The 21,841-nt window shown below is 38.6% G+C and overlaps 1 protein-coding gene across 12 annotated transcripts in view; it reads left to right on the top strand.

The window, feature by feature from the left end:
• Positions 1 to 21,841, top strand: part of PDE4D (phosphodiesterase 4D) — a 586,915-nt gene that overhangs the window by 473,187 nt on the left and 91,887 nt on the right. For 9 of the 12 annotated variants that reach the window (XM_040656476.2, XM_040656475.2, XM_004937252.5 and 6 more), the window contains 3 exons: positions 15,570 to 15,606; positions 16,525 to 16,598; positions 17,792 to 17,841. In XM_040656476.2, coding sequence (XP_040512410.1) covers positions 15,570 to 15,606; positions 16,525 to 16,598; positions 17,792 to 17,841 — 161 coding nt within the window. Of the gene's footprint in view, positions 1 to 15,569; positions 15,607 to 16,524; positions 16,599 to 17,791; positions 17,842 to 18,561; positions 21,186 to 21,841 lie in introns of those variants that run through there. The other 3 variants (XM_046905519.1, XM_040656479.2, XM_025145253.3) reach the window with 2 other exon arrangements.

Raw genomic sequence — 21,841 nt, 5'->3', positions numbered from 1 at the left:
CACAAAGTTTTCTGTTATTTCCAGTACTCAGACAACTTTACAGCTGTAAATATCACGTCAGGTGAAACAAAAGAAAACTTCAAGATTTTAGTCATATATAGAATGTTACGGTCAAAACTAGCCAGAGGATGGCAGTGTTAAAGCACTGAATTCATTATTCTGCCATTATTTATTATTTGCAGTGATGTGGCAGCTCTGAGTTGCAGCCAAAGAATGGAACCCAATTGTTCTATGTTCTCTGAAAACCCAAGGCGAAATACTGTCCTCTGACACAAATGACTTAAAATCAAAGCATAAGACGGTAGTCAGGAGACTAAAAGAGTCAGATAGTATTCTCGGGAAAAAGGTAGAGAGAGATCCATTTTCCCAACATAGTTAACCTCACATAGCAACCAGAGGGAGTTCATTCAGTGAACTGAGATGGAAAATCACAGAAACAACAGCAGAGAATGGGAAGACTGAGAATTTTGTTGTAAATCAGAGAGACTAAAACATATTTTGAACTGAGAAGCCAGGTTAGTTGAGGAAAAGAACAAAATACAGGATGAGTGCAAGGCAGCTCATATGATAGAATGTTAATGGGCCTGAACTGTGGGTGCACTTGTGGCATTGCAAGAGGTGGAAAAAACAGCTGTATGGTAGAAAAGGGAAAAGCAAATCAAAAGGAGTAGGAGTCAGTAGCTTTTTTTTCAATTATCTCTTGGAACAAATAGTATGGTAGAGAAAAAGGGGAACAAGGAGATGACGTGAGAAGATTAGCAAAAGCCCTTTGGGGCTGTAAACTGGAAAGGCAGGTGATTTAGACAGGAAGATACAAGGTCCAAGGCAGAAGAACACAAGTTCATTGAGAAGCCTAGCTACATGATTGCTAGCAGAGAAATGGGGATATGCAGAAAAAGTGAATGTATGTGTGAGCCAGTATAAGGAATTACAGGGCATTATCTTTGAAGGGATCTGGGAAACAAGCTTGAAGAGAAGGATAGTAAAGAATGGAAAAGAAGATTTAAAAGCCCATAATTTCAAAGTTGTAGTACACTGAAAAGGAAGGGAAGGGAAGGGAAGGGAAGGGAAGGGAAGGGAAGGGAAGGGAAGGGAAGGGAAGGGAAGGGAAGGGAAGGGAAGGGAAGGGAAGGGAAGGGAAGGGAAGGGAAGGGAAGCTGAAAGATGAATGAAATCATCAATATTGTATTGGAATTTACATTCAAAGACATAGCTGAAGCAGGGAGCCTTGAATGTGGATGCCTTGCAGCGGTGGCCTAATTTCTTAACACTCAGCTGATAAACTGCTTTTGCTACACAAAACTTGAAAATATAGACAGAGGAGGCAATGGTTAATACTTTATATGCTTTCTTCACTAAGGGATTGCTGTCCTGATTAATGGTGCATGTGATCTGATTTGTAGAGAATCTCCATTTTAGCAAGCCTAGGTCTCTAATGAGATGAAAAAATGGATTATTCAGTGAAACCATTAGCATTGTCATAAACTCTAGAAAGAAACCAACAAGTACTGGCTAGGGCAGAACTCATGTTTTAACCAAGGACTTGGCCAGCTGAACTTCGCTGAGTAAAACATGAGCTGGTGTGAGGATTTTTGAAGACTCCCATAGCTAGGATCAGCACTGTTTCTTTGATCAGGTGAATATAAGCTCTAACTATCATAGTTACATGAAATTTGCTAATTTCTGTTCAACCACCAGAAAGCGAGGGAACACGGTCCGTAGTGAACTGCAGGGCTGTTGGCCTAGTCATGCGTTCAGTGGCCAAATCAGTACATTAATTTCCTGAGCTGGACAGCCTACGTCTCTTCAGCCAATATTTTCTGTAGATAGTACTGGGCTACACCAAAAGCAGCCCATGACATCGGAGATGGATATTAGTGGTATGGCAGTAGAGGCTGAACATTCCTGCCAATATTCCATTACATTTGGTTGCTGTGTGACAGATGGCAGCAGAGGGGCAGTCTGACAAAGTGGTGTCTGACATGGAAGCATGGATGAAGCAAAGGTGTGTCAGTGAATTTCTCCACAAGGAAAAAACAGCATCCATCAACATTCATCAACATTTGCTGAATGTTGACGGAGACCAAACAGTGGATGTGAGTACAGTGAGACAGTTGGCGGTGTGTTTCAGTAGAAGTGACAGAGACATGAAAGATGAACTATGTTATGAACAGCCACTCGCATATGTAACACCATGAAATGAAGGCCTTCTCAATCAGCTCATCCATGTGAATCGGCAGATTACAACCAGTGAACTGTATGGAGCTGAATATCAGCTTTAATATGGTGGAAATGATGATGGCAGTGTTGAAATATTACAAAGTTTGTGCCAGTTGGTAGTCACATAGCAACAGGAGGAACATCGTAGGCATGTTTGTCAGGATCTACTGAACCAATATGAGGCTGAAGCTGACAGTTTCCTGGATTGCGCCATTAATGGTGACAAGACATGGCATCACCACTCTGAGCTGAAGTCAAAACAGCAGTCCATAGTGTGGCAACATGTTAATTCCCCAACAAAAAAAAAGAAAAAAAAAGAGAGATGCAGCCCTCAGAGTGTGTAAAGTGATGTGCACTGTAGGAAAGTAGTGCTACTTCTGGATTTCCTGGAACTCAGACAGGCCACCAACCCTGATCGCTACATCACAGTGCTGACTGAGCTGAAGGTTCTGGACTCAGGCAGGAGAAGAAGGTGGCCTTTTTCTTCCAGGCTTCATACCAGTTTGAAGACTGTGGAGCACACTGCCAGTCTTGGTCAGAATGTCCTACCATATAGTCCAGATTTGGCGCCTTTTAACTTCCATCTGTTTGGATCAGTGAAAGGCAGCCACTTAACAGTGGATCACCTCTGCTGGTGGAGATTTTTACAAGCCTGGAATGCAGACTTTTGTTCATTACTGGTGAAAATACATAGCTTGTGGTGGTGACTGTGTTAAAAAATAGTTTTTTGTAGCTGACAATTTGCTTTATCAAAAAATGTCACTCTGTTCTTCATATCTGTGATAGTTTCCTTGGAAATAAATAGCGGGCATTGCTTTTTGAGCAGCATACACAGTTCTGCTGCTGCTGTCCCTCATAAGACAAGTATAACAATGTAATTTACTTCAAAATTTGTTTTCCCTCTATCTACCATATAATACTGCCTCCTTCTACAGGACATGCTGCTTTGTAGATGACATTATAATATACGTACTGGTAAACCTTTGCTCCCTGTCTACAAAATATATGTATATATTAAAACAACAACAACAATACCACTCTTTGAAAAAGAAAACCCACACATGGACTACTTTGAGACAAAGAGAGCTGACGAAAAATCTTCATCTTTGGTGAAATATTGTCTGAAAAACATCACATACAGAGATTGGGTTTGTTTAGTCAGGATGGATTATCCCTGTCTTCAGTATCTAGAGAAATGATTGTGTGACTTTCAATTTGTGTGGGTATTTCTTTCCAAAATGAAGCCAAAATAATCTGTAACTTTCCAAAGAATGAAGATTAACAGAATTATTCTGGCTGCAGAAATTATCTTAAATACAGGGAAATTCCAGGATAGGGTGTTCCCTTATTTGTCAATGACTAGCAGGTCTGGTCCTGACCTGAAGCTGCAAATGGTCTGAAATATCTCTTTAATTGGCACGTGGAACAATTGAGGTAAATTTTCACACACATTTCCCAGTTCTTGACAGTCTGTTCATTTTTTTAAACTTTGTTGTATTCAGTCTGGAACAGATTCATAAAGGGAAAGCACTTAAAATAATGGAAGACAAATATGGCCCACCTAGACAGTTACTGATGTTCACTGAAGACTTTAATGTGCCATTAACATCATGAAATGAGGATATATATTTTCATCAATAACAGGAACCAAATTACCAGTGACACATCTTAGTCTTCTGTTTCTGAGCCAGCACAGCTTAGATTTATTAATAAAATTCTGTGAGTATGCATCTGAAGTTAAGGAGAAAAACTTCATCCTTTTCCCTGAAAAGTGATCTGCATTAAGTTCTTTCTAACATTCTAAGAGGGCAGGAAAAAAACACATTGCTACTGAACAGATTAAGTGCACCTGACGTGAATAAATGAGAAATAACTGTCTTTCTAGATAAGTTGCTGTGGAATATCTTACAATTTATCTAGTTCTCTTTTTCTGAATTTGTGAAATAAACTTAGAGAAGAATTAAAAAGAGACAGACTTTCTCTAAAAAACTCTGCTAAAATGAAGTATTTTCAATTTCAGCATAGAAATGGTTCTTATTGAAAAACTGTAGTGTGCTGCTTGAGTTACCAACTAATCCATTCAAGGAAAAGTGCTCAGAAGGCCATAGGGAAAACAGGCTAATATTTTGCTTCATTGGGATTTTTTATTCTTAAGGTCTTCAATTTGAATAAAATCTTCAGATTTCAGCTTAAACTAAGTAATTAGTAGTTATTTTGTTATTATTATTAATTATTATTATATTAATAATTATTATTATTGTAGAAAATATTTTGAAATTACCCCATTTTCTTAAAATAAGTTTGAGCTACTTTAATTTGTAGATTAGGGTATTGGTTATGTTGTAAGCAAAACCAGAATATTTCTGCATTGAGAAAGCATCTTTTGATATTCATTTTAATTCAGGAGATTCTCAGGTGTTCTAGTGTGCTTTTATGTACTTGTTGCATAAGATTTTGATTTTTGTTGATGAAATGAAATGAAATTTGATTCTATCGAATATTCGCACAAAACAGATTCATTATTGGGTTTATGCCTGAATTCCTGAACACTGGAATCATGATTCATTTTCCAAATAGAACTGCTAGCTATAAAGCACATCACCTACACTACAAAAACTCTGGAAGTACTGCATGTTTGAAACAACATGTCACATTACTTACTGCTCCTGCACTAAGCAAAGCCACCTGAATTGCTAAATATCTTCAGTCAAAGATGGCTGTTACTAGAATCATGATCCCAAAGGCAATTCTTGGGTCAGATTTCAGCTAAATCACAGCTGTGTTCATCTCATTGCTTGCTGCACAGATCTACTGCTACAATGGATGGGATGTGGGTGTTCTGTGTACACACGTACTTGCAATACTGCAGGATGGCAGCAGCATGGAGAAAAGGTGCTTTACAAAGAAGGATTTTGGTGTTTTTGAGGAAGCCTCTTAAACCATTCCTCCAGCTCATGCACAGGCTGAACTTATTTCGCAACCCAGATCATTAGCTCGTATTTCATCCCTCAGGGCATACACAACTCTCTGTATGCTTGCAGTGATGCTCATGTTATGTTAACCATGGAGTTTGTCCTCTGAAATTAGAAAATCTGGAATTCTGATGTCTTTTGCCTTGTTTTTCTTGAGGTCTTGATGTTTTTCTTGAAGAAAAAAACTACTGCATGTTTGGTTTTTTGTTTGTTTGTTTGTTTTTTGGCTTTCTTCCTGATAAATGAATACATGAATGTAGGAGCCTTTGTATTAGTTTAAGGTACTCTGTTTTCTAAATCCTGAAGCTGACAAAATCTTCTTCTGGCTGGCTTATAGCAAGCTCTCTCATGCTGGGAAGTTACCTTGAACAAGTGCTGTTCATAGAAGCTCTGCTTTCCCTTATTTTAGAAGGGAAATCTTTCATCCTGCATCAGTGGGAATTCCCATGGAAAGTCATGTACTGTTTTCTTCAGAAATGAGACAATTTTATCAGTTCTAATCACTTGAACATATGGAGCAGGGACTAGCAACAAAGTGCTGCTTAATTCAAGGTAATACTTTTTATTTTTGTTTGCAACAAGCTAAGAGCTTACGTGTGTCAGGTATTGCAATTAAAAAATGATTAATAATAACTCATTAAGCTGCACTAACTTGATTGCTTCCAGTCATACAAGCACACCCATTCATTAATGTTCTCTGACCTGAGCAGAAAACAAACCTATCCTTTAGTCACTGTGACACCCATTTATTTGCAGCTTCGCTTAGAGCTAGATGATGATTTCTGCTTCATGAACAGTCCAACAGTGGCATGGCTGAATTGACTTGGACTCTTCTGAATGACTTCAGCTTTTTTGTGGTTCAAAGTACGATACTCTATATTAATCCATTCCCTTCTTCAAAGCAAAAAGCAAGCTTCTACACTGTAGTAACATATTTTCCCTTGCCATTGCCTCAGTGGCACCCAGGCAGGTTGCTATCTAGTTTTAGAAGGAAGCCTGTATCAATACCAGTGAAACACACTGTCAAGTCTGTTCTCTTTATTTAGCACTGAATAGTTCTGCTAGACTTAGAGAAAGCTATCTGCTCAGAGTTGCCCATCATACTTCTGTTGGATTCTGATAGGATTAAAGCGTTTGGGCTTGATGGCAGTTTGGGGCAGTATGAATATTAGAAACACAGAATGGTTTTGGGTTGTAAGGAGTCTTAAGATCATCTAGTCCAACCCACTCTGCATTTTGGGGGTGTACTTCTTTAGATGAGGTTGCCCAAAGCTCCATTCAACATGACCTTGAACATTTAAAAGGATGATACAGGTAATTTCTTGAGTTGTCCCAAGTTTTCATATCTTGCATATCATGCCAGTATCTTTTCTGTGATGGAATGCTATATTTATAACAAAATTATTTCCTTGGGTAGATTACTCAAATCATTTGGCTGTGTGCAGTCCCTTTGGAATAAGATTTAAGCTTACTGAGCAGGAAGTAGCTGAACGAGATGGCCTCTGGATTAAATGGGTTCTGATTGGTTCTGATCACCATCACTGAGACCTATTTATCTGCATTTATTACCCAGCAAAGTCCCTTGTTCCTAGTCTTCTCAAAAGCATAAACACTATGATGTGATGCTGAAAAACATATAGTTAATTAGATAATACTTCCTGTTAATGCCTGGATTAAATCTCAAGGTCCTAATTTAAAAAACACCTTACTTCCAACTGAATTGCATTAGCAGACAAGATGAGGAGTTCTCTCAAGACTTGGAAAAACAAAATCATATCCATTACAGACTAAAGGATGAGAAAGGAATAGTTCACTGTTCTTAATGCAATTCAGCCGGAAGTAGGATTGTAAATGGAGTAACCTAACACTGGTAACCACAAAAGAACAGACTTAATTTATTCAAATGGTTCTTTCAAGCCTACTAAGCTCTGTGTTCAGGAACTGATCTGATAAAAAGGTGTTATGAAAAATTAAAGCCACCTTAGTACCTTCATATAGAAAATATTCATTCTGTGTGGAAAGTTCCAGACCAATTAGTACCTGACATATCTTGGTGCATATTAGCCATATGTTATGACCTATGTTTGTTCTAAGCTGTCTTTTGAATCTCTGATCATAAGATAGCCAAGTATTTTCTTCCTCAGCATGTCACAAAGGAGTAATTTGATTTGTGCTCCATATGAAGCTAATCAGGGTATTTGTTAACACCCATATCTGCAGTATTTTCAAGTGAGAGATGGTTTTTCTTTTGGTGTCTTCTCTTAAGCTTTTAGGTTTCTGATAATTGAAGGAAAACTACTATAACCAGTCTTCATTTTTGCTGCGGTATAGGAGTTCTCAGGGACTGTGGTTTTCTTCCTATTTCTTTAAATAGAAAACTATTGTAATCTTCATATTCTATATTTTATGTGTAAACAGCATGGATTTTCCCTTGATTTTATATCTGATATATTTGTATATAAGAAAATATGCCAAAATGCAATTCTGTGAAAACTGAGTTGATCCTTGTCACGATGTGACAAAAACTTTATCTCTTTGCTGTAGGGATGCCAGATAGCCAATGTCCACTATGGCTTTTCAAAGGCTGTTAGCGTCTTTGTTCTTTCCAACAAATAGTTCCAACTTTGTAGCCAGAGAATTCAAGGTAGATGATGCTTGTTGGCTTTAAAGATCAACCAGCATTTGCAGCCAGTACATATCTTGGGGAGATGACCTAGTGAATGAATTTTCATTCAAATGGAGCGTGGCAAACCAGTGGGATCATGCTTTAAAATGATGCCATGTCAAGGTTCTTTTCCACTAATCTCATAATTTCCACTATATAAATTGTATGAAGGTTAACCAGTAATTTTATTCAGTGCATTCACAGAACAGTTTAGATTAGAAGGGACCTCTGAAAGTCATCTGAACCAATCAGTCTGCTCAAGCAGGGCTACCTAGAGCAGGTTTCCCTGGCCATGTTCAGGCACTTTTGAAGATTTCCGAGAAAGGAGCTTATACAACATCTCTGGGTAACCTATGCTAGATCTCAATTAGATGTGCAGTTAGTTGTTTCCTGTTATTCAGATGGATCTCGTGTTCCAATTTGTGCCGACTGCCTCTTATCCTGGCACTGGACACCACTAAAAAGAGCCACTGTCCTCTTTGTATACACTGATAAGATCCCCAATACACTTTCTCTGTGCTAGACTGAACAGTCCCAGATAGTTCACTTAATTACCATATGACAGATGCTGAAATCCCTTCATCACTCTGTGGCCCTTCTTTGGACTCTCTGAACTATGCTCATGCCTCTTGGTAATGGGGATCCCTGAACTGGACACAGTAGTCCTCCAGATGTGGCCTCATGAATGCTAAGGAGAGGTGAAAGATCACCTCCCTTGACCTGCTAGCAATACCGTTAGCCTTCCTGGAGGCAAGGGCACCTTGCTGACTCATGTTGAACTTGAGGTCCACTTGAACCCTCAGGTCCTTTTTTGCAAAGCTGCTTTCCAGCTCGGTGTCTCCCTTTATGTACTGGTTTCTGAGCATGTTCTTCCTCACCTGCAGGACTTTGTGCTTTGCCTTACTAAACTTTTTGAGGCTCCTGTCAATCTGGCTTTTGAGCCTGTCCAGGTCCCTATGGAAAGCAGCATGACCCTCCAATGTATCAGCCACTATTCCTATTTTTCTGTCATATACAGAGCTGCTGAGAGTACATTCTATTCCATCATCCAGATCACTAATGAAGAAGTTGAATATGACTGGATCCAATATTGATCCTTGAGGTATACTACTACTTACTGGCATCCAACTAAACTTTGTGCCACTATTCACAACTCTCTGGGCCTGGCTGGTCAGCATGTTTTCAGTCCACCTCGCTGCCTACCTATTCAGTCCATGCTTCACCAGCTTGTCTATGAGAAACTTAGGGGGACAGTGTCAAGGGCCTTACTGAAGTCTGCCTCAGAAAGATGGAAAAAAAAAGAGACAAAAAAAAAAAGGCCAGTGAAGGCCAAAAAGAAGGCTGAAAGAAAAGCATAATGAGGGGGAAAAAAAAAAAAAAGTGGACTAAAGGAGAGCAGAAGCAAAGATATGAGTAAAGTCCCCAAAGGAGGCAATTAATATAATCTCTTCCTCTCACACCATGCCCTTTGCTTAGCCTGCCTTGGAGGGCTGCTGGTTACCTTCTCCTTCTCCTATTTCAAATTTAAAGCCTTCCTTATGAGGTCAGACATGCTACTGGCAGAAGTATTTTTGCCCTGCTTAAGGTGGTGGATGCCATCTCTGCCTTGAAGGTGGGATTATGCAAACCTTGCCTCATGGTCATAAAACCCAGAACCCTGTCACCAGCACCAGTTCTGCAAACAATTTTTTACTTGTTGTTTCAGTGCTCTCCTACTTACACATTCAGCCTCATGAGAAAGAGAATACCCCCTGGGCTCCTGGGCCCTTGTCTACTGCCCCCATATCTCTACAGTCAGTTTGAAAACTGTATAGGTTTACTGTTAGCACTACCATTTGTATCCATGTGGAGAAGAGGGGATAGTAGTCAAGGGGCTGGACCAGATTCAGCAGCGCCTCCATAGTATCCCTAGATATGGCCCTCTGGCAGACGTGAATTTCTCTAGCTGACAAATCAGGCTGACAGATGGGTGCCTCTGTTCCCTGCACCAGGGAGTCACCCATTACTGTGTCTCATCAATTCTGCCTGGATGCTTGTGTGTTCCTCTTCAACACTAAGGGTGGGGAACCTAGTTTGTATTAACTTAGCCTTCCTCTTGGTGCCATAAGTCACCAGCTTCCATCCTTCCCCTTCTTTTGAGGTCACACTTGCCTCAGTGCTGGATAGCTTCTCTCCTACCGCTGGAGTCAGAGGCTCTTCAAGTTGTGTCTCAGTGAATACCCTTTCTGTCTCACATTCATCTTCTCTTATACCATACAGCCTACACACTTCCTGTTTTAAGTCTTCCCCTGGCCTGCACAGCTGTCACTTTCTGCAGGATAGGGTCTCTCTCTCCTGGCCTGAGAGAGCATTCTCAGCAGCCAGGAGCCTGGAGGGCAGCATCTGACATATAAAGTTCTGCTGCACCAAACCCTCCATCCTTGCAAAGGTATCTGTTCCAGCATCTGCTGGTCTAATATGTCTGTGGTGCATCACCACCATATCCAAGACTGTCAAACAATCCACATTCAACTGTGGGTCCTCTCTGCAAATTGCTGCATCTGTTAGCTGCTCTGTTGGCTGAGCTCTGCTACCAGCTCTGACACAGGCCTCTCCCAGGCAGCAGCTGAAGGGGTGCTTGACCCTTTCTAATCAGGGGGCTGCTACAGGAAACAATCCAGGCACTCTAGGTCAAGGGCAGCTAATTACACTCACTGTAAGCTTCCAGAACTTCCTTCGTCCCACACCACTGTATCTCTGCTTACTTTGTCCTTGCCTAAAAGCAGTGGGCACACTCAAGATTTTTGGAAGGCTTGCCAGGCATCCTCCTGGCCTTGAACCTTGTCACCAGGTGGTCCTAAAGTTCAAAGCAATGCCAAAGACTGCTGTGTTAATTGCTGCATGTATTGCCTGCTTCTGGGAGCTGCTGTTATTTTCACTGTACCTTGTCCATGTAAAGGTATGTGTCAAGTTAGTATAAATATATTTTGTCCATTTCCCCTTCTTTGTTTAGACCGTACTTTTATTTACCCTATTTAAGTCTTACTTTTGCAGTACATGAGATGCTGTACATCAGATGACTCACTTGGTATTCACATCTGTCTGAAAGTCATAACCTGAGTTTATTATTAACATTTACAAAGATAAATCTTATTCAGGACCCTTCCTGCAAGCTTCACACTGGCAAGTGCAAGCCACATTTCTAGTGGTGTCTAAGATCTGAGACACATATCGCCTTAATGGATATCTTGACTGTTTTCCAACCACATAAATACACCCTATCTTATTTTAGCTGGATCCTAGCAGATATGCAGAATGTCTCTTTAGCAACTCCTTTTATTAGATGATTAAATTAAATTATCTCAACTTAATTAAGAAATAAAGGTTTTGCAGTCACCGGGTCTATCCCTGAATTCATCTTCCTTCCTGTTTCTCTGTCTGTCCATGCATGTAACTCGTAAGGTCCACTTTAGAAGGGGCAAAGTTAATTACTGTCCTATAATTAGAGTAGAAAAAATAAATTAATGCCAGTCTTGAGGAGAGGAAGACAGAAATTGTGTACTTTCCATTTGTCAACAGCTAGCTAAATATACACATCCAATTTGACATGGCACTTTTATCTCCTCTCCAGAATGGAGACCATTGTAAGTTACATGGGGAGAGTTCAAGTATGTAGCATAGGAAAGGTTAGAAAGGAAAGCCAACAACACTGCAGAAGGCCAAGCTTCATCACTTTAAGGTGGCAAATAGCTTGCAATGTTTATTATAATACTTGGTCTACTATTGGTAATTTGGCCTGTGTTGTATGTAACACTTGTTCTTCTTGTGTAGACTATCACATGCTTTAACAGCTTTTGTTGGTGATAGTGAGTTTGATAACTTAAAATTTTTGATCTGTGTTTTGATCTGTGTTGGCATCTGGATGAGGAGCTACAAGATAGGGTTTAGTGGCTTGTGGTAGCAATGGTAATGGGAGCACGTTTGGACAAGATGATCTTGTAGGTCCTTTCCAACCTTGTGATTCTATGATTCTATGAAAATCTATTTTCAAGTTTGTCTTTCCTTTGAAAAATTAATATATGAACAAGTATGCCAGGCATTCTAGCTAACTGACTTATCAGAGATGTGAACAATTTCTTATAACCTTAAAGATTAACAACTCTGTCTTTATTTAGAAGCTTATGATACATTGCATAGGCTTTACACTCCTCTTAATGACTCTGTATAAATGTGTGGCACTATCCAGTACAGAATCCAAACAGTATCATCAATCAGCTTCCATATCATCAGAAAAGAAAACATCAGGACACTCATATATTACACTGTTTTACTACACTGGGGTACACTGTGGATCAATAGCACCTTTATTAAATCATATGCTCTTGCTCTTCTATATGAAAAAAATAACACAGCCAGTGTAGACAATTCTGCTCCCTTTTTGAACACTCACATTTTCCAGATTTTCTGGCCCAATTACTCAATACACTATGAAATTGCATTTCTTTCCAAGTTTATCTGGCACATGCTAAGCTAATTTATGAAAACTGTGGATATCATAGAATCATAGAATCACAGAATGGTTTGGGTTGGAAGGGACCTTTAAGATCATTTGGTTCCAACCCCCCCTGCTAGAGGCAGAGACACCTCTCTCTAGACAAAGTTGCTCAAAGCCCCATCCTGCCTGGCCTTGAACAGCTCCGGGGAGGGAGCATTCACAACCTCACGGGGAAACCTGTTCCAGTGTCTCACCACCATCACAGTAAAGAATTTCTTCCTAAGATCTAGTCTAAATCTACCCTCTTCAAGTTTAAAGCCCTCATCCTGTCACTACATGCCCTTATAAGAAGTCCCACCCAGCTTTCCTGTAGGTGCCTTTCAGATACTGGTAGGCTGCTGTAAGGTTTCCTCAGAGCCTTCTCTTCTCCAGGCTGAAGAGCCCCAGCTCTCTCAGCCTGTCCTCATGGGGGAGGTGCTCCAGCCCTCTGATCATCTTCCTGGCGTCCTCTGAACCCACTCCAACAACTCCATGTGCTTCTTGTGTTGGAGGCTCCAGACCTAGATACAGTACTCATGAGAGCAGAGTAAAAGGGCAGAATCACCTCCCTCAACTTGCTTGTCATGCTTCTCTCAATGCAACCCATATCTGTGCTTCCAATATTACAATTCTACCAAGTAGTGACAATTTCTGTAGTTGTTACTCTTGACAGAAGGGATATTTTAAATAGGAAGATTAAATCCTGGATTGGTTTCAGTGCATTAAATTAATATTTAATAATGTCTCCTTTAATAAATAACAAGCCACAGTATTTCATGAATATTCTCCAGTGAAATGCAGTCCAGAAAAAACTTAACTAGAATAGAATTCATAAATTACAGCCATGGAGTGATGGTATTTTCAAGAGGTGGCAAACAGGATCATTGAGTGAGAAGAAGAGCAATGAAATACCACCTCCTGTAATGCAGCCTGCAAGAGATAGTGAAAAGAAGGACCATTCAATTTTTACAGTTTTACCAAACCAGCTATCACACAGCTGATAATACTGTTTCACATAATTTGAAGAAAAGAGCAAAATTTTTATGGGAGTGAGGTAGTTTATGTGTACGTATTATGACTGTTTAACCAGAGAATGAGAGAAAAAGAAAAGATACGAACTGGAGAATGAGAGAAAAAGAAAAGATACGCTTTGCTTATATTTTCTTGAAGCTTTTGCTGTACTATTTCTCTATGACTTGTTCTTCCATTGTCTAGCTATGTAACAGATGGAGCAATACTGATAAGAAATTCAAGTTTTCTTTCAAAAGTTATTACCAGAGAGTGTGGCATACACTTTTGCTGTGGATACGTACTTGCTAAGACCACATCAGCCTGACTGTAAGAAGTAACATATTTTTTTTTAGTAGTAGTGAGCTGGGGGTCAGCCTCTTCTCTCGTGTGACTAGTGATAGAACTAGAAGGAATGGCTTCAAGCTGCACCAAGGAAGGTTCAGGCTGTACGTTAGAAAATACTACTTCTCTGAAAGGGTGGTCAGGCGCTGGAATGGGCTGTCCAGAGAGGTGGTGGAGTCACTGACCCTGGAGGTGTTCAAGGAATGTTTGGATGTTGTGTTGAGGGACATGGTTTAGTAAGAACCATTGGTGATGGGTGAATGGTTGGACTGGATGATCCTGTGGGTCTTTTCCAACCTTAGCGATTCTATGATTCTATGATTTGATCAGTTAGGATCAAAAAGGAAGAGGTCTGATCTTTCCGTTGCCTTAGGAAGTTGAATTAAATGCCATGGATACCAACCATTGCATGGCAACTTCCACATCACAGTCATCAATTTCTCTAGTTCTGTGCTTTACCAGGAGTGCAGAAAAAAGTATGTTCCACAGCTAATGGGAATATTATGAAAAGGATTTTCCTTCCTGGATGCCTGAGGAAATCATTGCTGTGAGGATGCTTCATTAAAATGCTTTCTATGCAGGAATGGTTGAGCTAAGTTGAAAACAGTTCCAGTTTGGCTGGAAAGCATACAGAAGAGGAAGAAACAAGGCATCATGGAAGTAATTCAAGGCTTTATCTCATGAAACCAAATTAAATTGGTTATTATAAACATGAAAAATCAGGGGATTTTTCCTGACAAGGGAGTTAATGACTGGCTGGGTTTAATAAATCTTCATATTTTTGATTGGGTATTGAAAACATTTTCAAAATACCCTAGACCTTGATTTGAAAATCTGTCAGTAATTTCTCATAGTTTATGTTTGAATAACATGAAAATAGTATCAAAACAATGGTAATTTCTGTTGAAAGATTTCAGGTCCAAATTCAATTTACAACTTTTTGTGATAAATTCACTGTAGGAAAATACAGAAGAATTAAATATGAAGTTCTATTAGATTTTTATGTTTGATTTTTTTTTAACCTCGATTGCTGCAATCTACTAGATATGATAACTGCAAATACCAAGTTTTCCTTGTTCCTCACAGTTTGGCTGAGAATGGGCAGTTAATGCATGCTTCAGTCTCTAGCCAGTTTCTTCCTTTGGTTTCCCAGTGTTCCTTTAGCTGCACATCACTACATGACTGCACGTGGTACTCTGTGTGTAACTTTAATATATTATTCATGAAGTGAGGGGAAATACTTCACAGCATAAGCCAAACTCTCAGTGCAAGCATTTCAGAGAAGAAGGGAAGAAACCCTTCTTTTCTTGCCTCTCCTTAGCCACGCGTCATCCCAACACCATGCCCTACGTCAGCCAGTGTGATGTGGGTGAGGTTGGCACAGCAACAGCACACTCTTGGTTACACTCCCCTGTAAATACACCAGTGTGAGTCAATTCAAAGGTTTTACTAGGATTTTTATTAGTTTGTGATGCACTGCCCAGTCATCTGCAGTTACTTGCCTGGACAGTGCTCACAAATGTGCTAGTAAGATTCAGTGTAATCTCTTTCAGTATTTTCAGGTTTGTCCTTTGGGATGAAATCTCTTCAGGTCTGTTCCATGCAGTCCTGTGTAGGAACTGGCTGGTTCATCAGCCATCCCATACGTATTGAACAACTGGACAACGACTGACTTGGTATTCACTTTTCAAAACAATCTGTGAAGTAGCGTCAGTGAGTAACTGTTGAAGAGTAAGCCTGGAGATACCCACAGTGCATTGTAAAACCTCATTTTCTTTCAGTTAAAGCAGTAGCAGAGAGATAGTTTACACTACTATCTAATTTACAACTCTGCTTATTTTTTCAGACATGGAGATGACTTGATTGTGACACCATTTGCTCAGGTAGGCACAATTTTGCCTTATTCCTCATATGATTGTGCAACCCAAGAAGGCCACACCAGTTCTTTTCCACTGTTAATATTATATAAGATTTGTTTGCTTGAAAAAAGAAAAAATCCACCTCTCTAAACAAAAATTTATAAAGCTTTTACTCTATTATCTATACTTAGATGCACTTGTCCTTTTTTTAACATGACAAAATTTTACATTCATCCAACCTCCTTCAGCAGAGAATGCCTATAATGCTTATATTTAGACATTTTTCTGCTGCCTCCTCTAGCTGCTGTCTTTCATTAAAAGAAGTCCAAAAAGCAAGTACTCCATTTATATTGTCTTTCCCAGTGTGCAAGTCCTGTATTTTTGGGCTTACAGACATTGTTCACCCACTCAGATAATACCTTCTTCCTAATGTGTCCTTCTATACTAAGTACCCAAATGAATCAGGCTCCTTAAAGGAGCCACTTTTATTTTCTTTGCCAGTCTAGACTATTTCATTCTCTTTGTCATTTGAGGTTTGTGGGGGCTGAACTGCAAATGGAAAAATCTGTAATCATTTCTTATGTATGAAGTATTAGGCTTGAATGGACTATTATCATCCAAACACAAATGCTTTTATGGTCATTTTAGAGAACTAAGTAGTATTCTGTGAAAAACTTTCCTCCTCTTCAACTAAGTCTGTCTTTAAACAAATAATGAATTGTTTATGAGAGAAAAAAAAAATAAACTATTGGCCTTTTATTACAGACATGTTATTGTTAGATAATGGTCAAAGACTTCGGTCAAACCAACTCCGGAAGCCTTTTATAGATACTTTGCATTGTCCAATCTTTTCCTTTCAGCTTAGTGGAGTGGAGCTTATTCAGTCTCACCTGTGCAGACTGAATGCAGATATATAGACTGAAACCAGGTTGTCTGTTCCAGGTGCTGGCCAGCCTGCGTACTGTACGGAACAACTTTGCTGCATTAACCAATTTACAAGATCGGGCACCCAGCAAGTAAGTGTCAGTTTTTGGCTACTGAACCCTTAGTAGTGGCATTTTTAAAATATAAACTAAGAATAACAGTTAGATGTTACAGATTTCAGTCTTTGTCACTAAGCTTGTGTTAAACTTGTGGTGACTAATCATTTTGTTATCTGTTGAAGCTGCTTATACTTGATAGCTGAGACAGAAGCCCTCTTGCCTACTATCTGCTTTTGCATTGGTGTCCTTGCGTAAACTTGCTGTAATTTTTATTTATGCAATTTCTATGATTTTCAGTAAGGTAGTCATATGTCAATGATAATTCAGAGATGATAATTCAGGCAATGAGTGCGAGTTGTGCAAAGGAACCAAAGTGAGCAGATAGCTACACTGATTGCATGATCTGGATCTAGAAGTCATTCAAGATAAAGACATCTTACATATCCGCAGTAATTCATGATTATAAATGACACGTTATAAATATGATCTTTCTCCAATTCTGGGACAGTGTCATAGTTAACCTTAATGTTAGTTAAACTGGCAAATTTTGTAGTGAATCAATTTCCATTATTCTAAATTAGAATCAGGTAGACTTCATGGAACCATAACAGTTGCTCATTGAAGACTTAAGCTCAAAATGACCAATGCCTACCATGGCATATGCAATGCTATAGAAAGATGTTTCCAGCCCCTTCAGTTGGAATATGCCCTGTTCAGATCCTGCCTGCAGTCATCCCTAAACAGCTATGTTAATCCAGCAAATTTTAACTTTCATCAATGAACAAAGGATTCCACTGAGCTGTTTGCCCTCAAGATTATTGTGAAGTGCGTGCGTGCATGCATGCATACAAAAAAAAAAAAAGTTAAAACTAACTGTTGCTATAAGAATCTGTTTAAAGTGAGAGAGCATGTGTAGTGCAAGCCATATAAGAGCAATAAGTATAGATACAGACCAAGTTAGGTACATATTCAAGCTAGGATTACGCAGAGTTGTAAATTAACTTCTGAATTTCGCTGTTGAAGATTCAATTTGCAGAAAGATTTGAGCAACCATTGTTAATTCCTTTCTGTGTTACAAAGAAATAGCTAAATGAACTTTTATGCCATTGTGTTCCAGTCACAAATAACTTCCCAAAGAAACATGCTTTCCATTGTATTCTTCAATGATTCAAAGATCTGTGAGTTTAACAGCTTGATAACTTTTTTTCTTTTTTTTTTTCAAACAGACGGTCACCAATGTGTAACCAGCCATCTATTAACAAAGCAACTATAACAGGTAAGAGGAATCAGCTTAAATTCCTGTGTGAAACCAGCGAAGGTTTCTAAATTTAGTATTTATTTTTTAAACTGTAAGTCTCACTGAAAACTGAATTTTATAATAATAACCTTATATTATTTCATATCCTGTTTTATTATGGAAAACTAGAGTCATGTGGTGACTCAATTTGGTGGCTTCTGATCTTATATCATATTGGTTTTCTGATTTCTGTCTTACTATTCTGCTTTCAGTTTGTTTCCCAAATCATGATTCTTTAACATGATGGTCCTTGCCCTCCATTTTCTCTTATATACTAGTGTGTGACTGAGTCATTACCTTCATTAATAACTTATTGTAGTAGAATGAATTGATATAAGGAATACATTTATCTTCCATCTGAGAACAAGAGTTCTGTAGGTATTCTGACACAGTCTTGATGTTATATGCTCCTAGGCATTAAGAAAAAATTTTACAGGATGACTTTTCTGATTTAGAACGGTAGATATTTAACATTTATAGGTACATGAAACAAAAATTCTTTACAAAATAGATACAGTATTAACTTGAAAAGAGGACTGGCATCTAAGTTATGTGGACACTTTTGAAAGTTTTACCCTGCAGCACTTAGTTACTGTTATAGCAACTTGTTCTCAGTTATTTTTATGGGAACAAATTTTTTGTCCTCATATTTTCTATATTTTGTCAATACACATGTTCTTACCACATGTTGTTTTCCAGGTAGTTATATCTCTATGGCTTGATGGCAGAGTGAAAGGATTTGCTTTGCCTCTTAGTGAAGGTAAACCGGCAGTACCCACACAAGCAATTTATCATTTAAACCAAAAACTTACTCTTTATAGAATTTTTAATGCATTTTATTTTTGTTTACAGATAGTATTTGGCTTGATTTTTGCTGATCCTCTGCTTGTCTTTTAAATTGTATGATAATAGGATTTTAGACCAAGGAAGAATCAATACTTCAGTTTTCTTCAGGAGAACTGGCTTTATCATGTTCAGTAATCTGTTTCCACAGCCTCTGGAATGTGGTAACATCATTAGGTTTTTCATCTATCCTCACTCAATATCCACATATTCCTCTAAAATATGTGGTCTTGGTAGTTCTGTATTACTCTATTCTCCAACTCATCATGTAATTTGAGGTTTTGTGCAGAGGGCTTACCAGGGAACAGAGGGTTAAATCTTCAAATCTGCTCTATACACAGAAAATCATCCCTGGTTAATAGCATTCTGCAATCATACTTAAATTCATAGTAATAAAATAAATACAGATGGGAAACAGATAAATAAATAGATCTGTCATAAACTGTTTCTCTTGCCTGTAACAACCGTAGTCTTAGTCCTTTGTTAATGTATTACCTAAGAGATTATATTGAGTATTGGTTTCAAATATCAAGGAGACATCTCAGTTATAGATAGGTGCTACTCCAATTTTTACTCACCGATCAGCACAGTCATCTGAAAGTCTGTTATCTTAACTGGAGACAGAGATTTTGAAAAGTAAGGTTCTCTCTTTGGTTCTAAGACGCTAACATCAGAAACCCTACAACACAGTAAAGTCCCTGCCACCAAAAGTAAAATGTGATGTCCAAAGCAGAATACATGCATGCATGTGAACATCCTGTGAGCCTACCTTACATGCTCTCTCACAGTTTTTTGCCTAAGGCCAGCTTCTCTTCTCCAGCAAGAGAAGCTGCTCAGAGAGCAGGACCCAAGACACACTTTGCTGGAAGTTACTGTTGCTCTTTTTAAATTCCCCCCTGATCTGAAGGTTTCCATTCAGTTAGTCCCCAGAGTGCACTGTACTTGTCAGAAGCAATAAATCATATGAGGTTTTAATGTTTGGAAGGAAGGTAGCACAGTCAGTGGTGCAGCTAATCTAGAAAATGATTCTGTGCCAAGAAATTTAAGGGAAGCAAGTAGAAGGCAAAGAATAGCAAGGATAAATTAATCTAATTGAGTTTAATCTGAGTCATAAGAGATGCTGCTTCAACTGCTGTGCCCAGATTATGCATTGAACCAGCTGAAGTGGGACCTATGTGCACTGGATGCAAGTGGCTGAAAGATATCAGTGATACAGAAAATATATTAAGCTACTACAAAGCACAGAAACAGCTACCATTCACTTTGACTGCTGAATGGAGATTCAGGCTGGATCCTTTTTTTGCCTGAATGAGTTTTCCCATTCTTTGCCATAGACCGTTTTAGATATTTCCATAGCAACAAATTTCGTGGACTAAGCACAGCAGTATGCATAGATGCTTTCCTGAAGCATATAAGATCCTAGTAAAGCACACTGCATAGTGGCACTATGCCAAGGAGAAAAATATATTACAAACACTTGTTAAAACAATTAAAAATGTTTTTGGATGCTGTTAATGCTTTTTTAATTATTTTTTTTCTTGGGAATATTTCTAATACAGATTGTGCAGAGTCTTTACTGCTGAAAATATTCTCCCGGTCATACTGTTCTCAGAGTTCAGGTCACTGAGTATCCAGAGTAATACACTAGACAGGAACCCATCACATCACCCAGATGGCACAGCTAGCAATCTCAGTGAGAAACAACCATGAGTGTTACACACTCATGGGTGACTGGAAGACGCAGTTTTGCTAAACAGCGTCAATGCTGAAACAGTGCTTACACTGTGAACAATGCTTACATAAATAAGGTGCAAGGTTTAACTTGTTAAGCGAGTGTCATCTTCCAGGAAAAACAGAGTGTAGCAAGTGTAGCAAGGGGGAACATTGCAGATGATAGGGGGAAAATGAGAAAAGAAAAATAAAAATGGATTTAGTAAAGCAAAGTAACTGAAATAGCAAGAGAAAAATTCTCCTGCAGTGATGAAAAAGTATTCTCTGCTATTTTAAGAATTCACCCCGAGGTAGAAATGTGGGAGAAAATGCATTAGTAAAAAGTAGGAAACGATTTGAGAATTGCAGCAGCAAATGTATGTCCAAACTGTTAGAAGCAATAGCAACCATGGTGGTCTTAAAATCTACAGAGATATTTCGGTGTAAAAATGTAGAAGTTAATGATCAAAATATGACTTGTTCCACTTAGTGTATCCATAAGCAGTTATTTTGGAAACTCCTGCAAAAGCCAATAAATATCAGCGGTGTACTTGTTATTCCGTACAAGCCAAATATGCTATGGCACATTGTGTGTCGCTTTTACAGAGAAATTTGGAGGTGGGAGGTGGGAGCTTTCATGTACCAAAAGGCTTCTCAGGTGGCACTTTTCCTATCCATTCTAGACATCGAGGAGGTAGATGTCTATTTGGTGGGTCTCTTCAGAGTCAATTTATAGTCACCGTGAATAACTAGACATGTAATTTTACTTATTTTAGGTGTCTTCTTTAAAGGGAAGTGAACTGTTACCTAAAAGCATCTTCGCTTCAGATAACTCTTTCTGCTGTGTGGTGCTTCCTTGCTGAGTGTTTTGTTCTTCAACCAGAAGAGGGGTTCCTCTCCCTGTGAGTCACATTTGCCAGGCAGTCATAAGAATGATGCTTCATTTCAAGTTCGTAACAATTCTCTTAACACAATCAGTGAGTTACAAATAACATTTCAATTTTAAAAAAACACTACTAACTGTGACACAAGGAGTGATCTTGAAAGCTGTCATTTCTGACAGATGAAGAAATGAGCAACTACTAAATATCTTTTGATTACTACAGTTTAAATATCTGTGTTTCTAGATGAAAATAATATGAGCTAAGAAGGAACCATTAAAGGTCTTAATGTGCATCAGATTTAAAATAGATAGGAAACTGAGTCTGGGAGATGCTTTTATATGAAAAAAAAAACAAACCACCAAAGATCAACAAACAAACAAACAAAAAACATGCAAAAGGAGGTAAATTTGTCCAAAAGAATAAAAAAGAATCATCTGGGTCTCCAAATACCATCAGTTATTGATTAATACGCAAATCCTGGTTAACCTGAAATTAGAGTCTGATTTATATACATTATATATATATATATATATATTATATGC

Source organism: Gallus gallus, chromosome Z (genome assembly GCF_016699485.2).
Source record: "Gallus gallus isolate bGalGal1 chromosome Z, bGalGal1.mat.broiler.GRCg7b, whole genome shotgun sequence".
NCBI lineage: Eukaryota > Metazoa > Chordata > Aves > Galliformes > Phasianidae > Gallus > Gallus gallus.
Note: the sequence above shows the minus strand (reverse complement) of the source record. Positions and strands in the feature narration are given on the sequence as shown.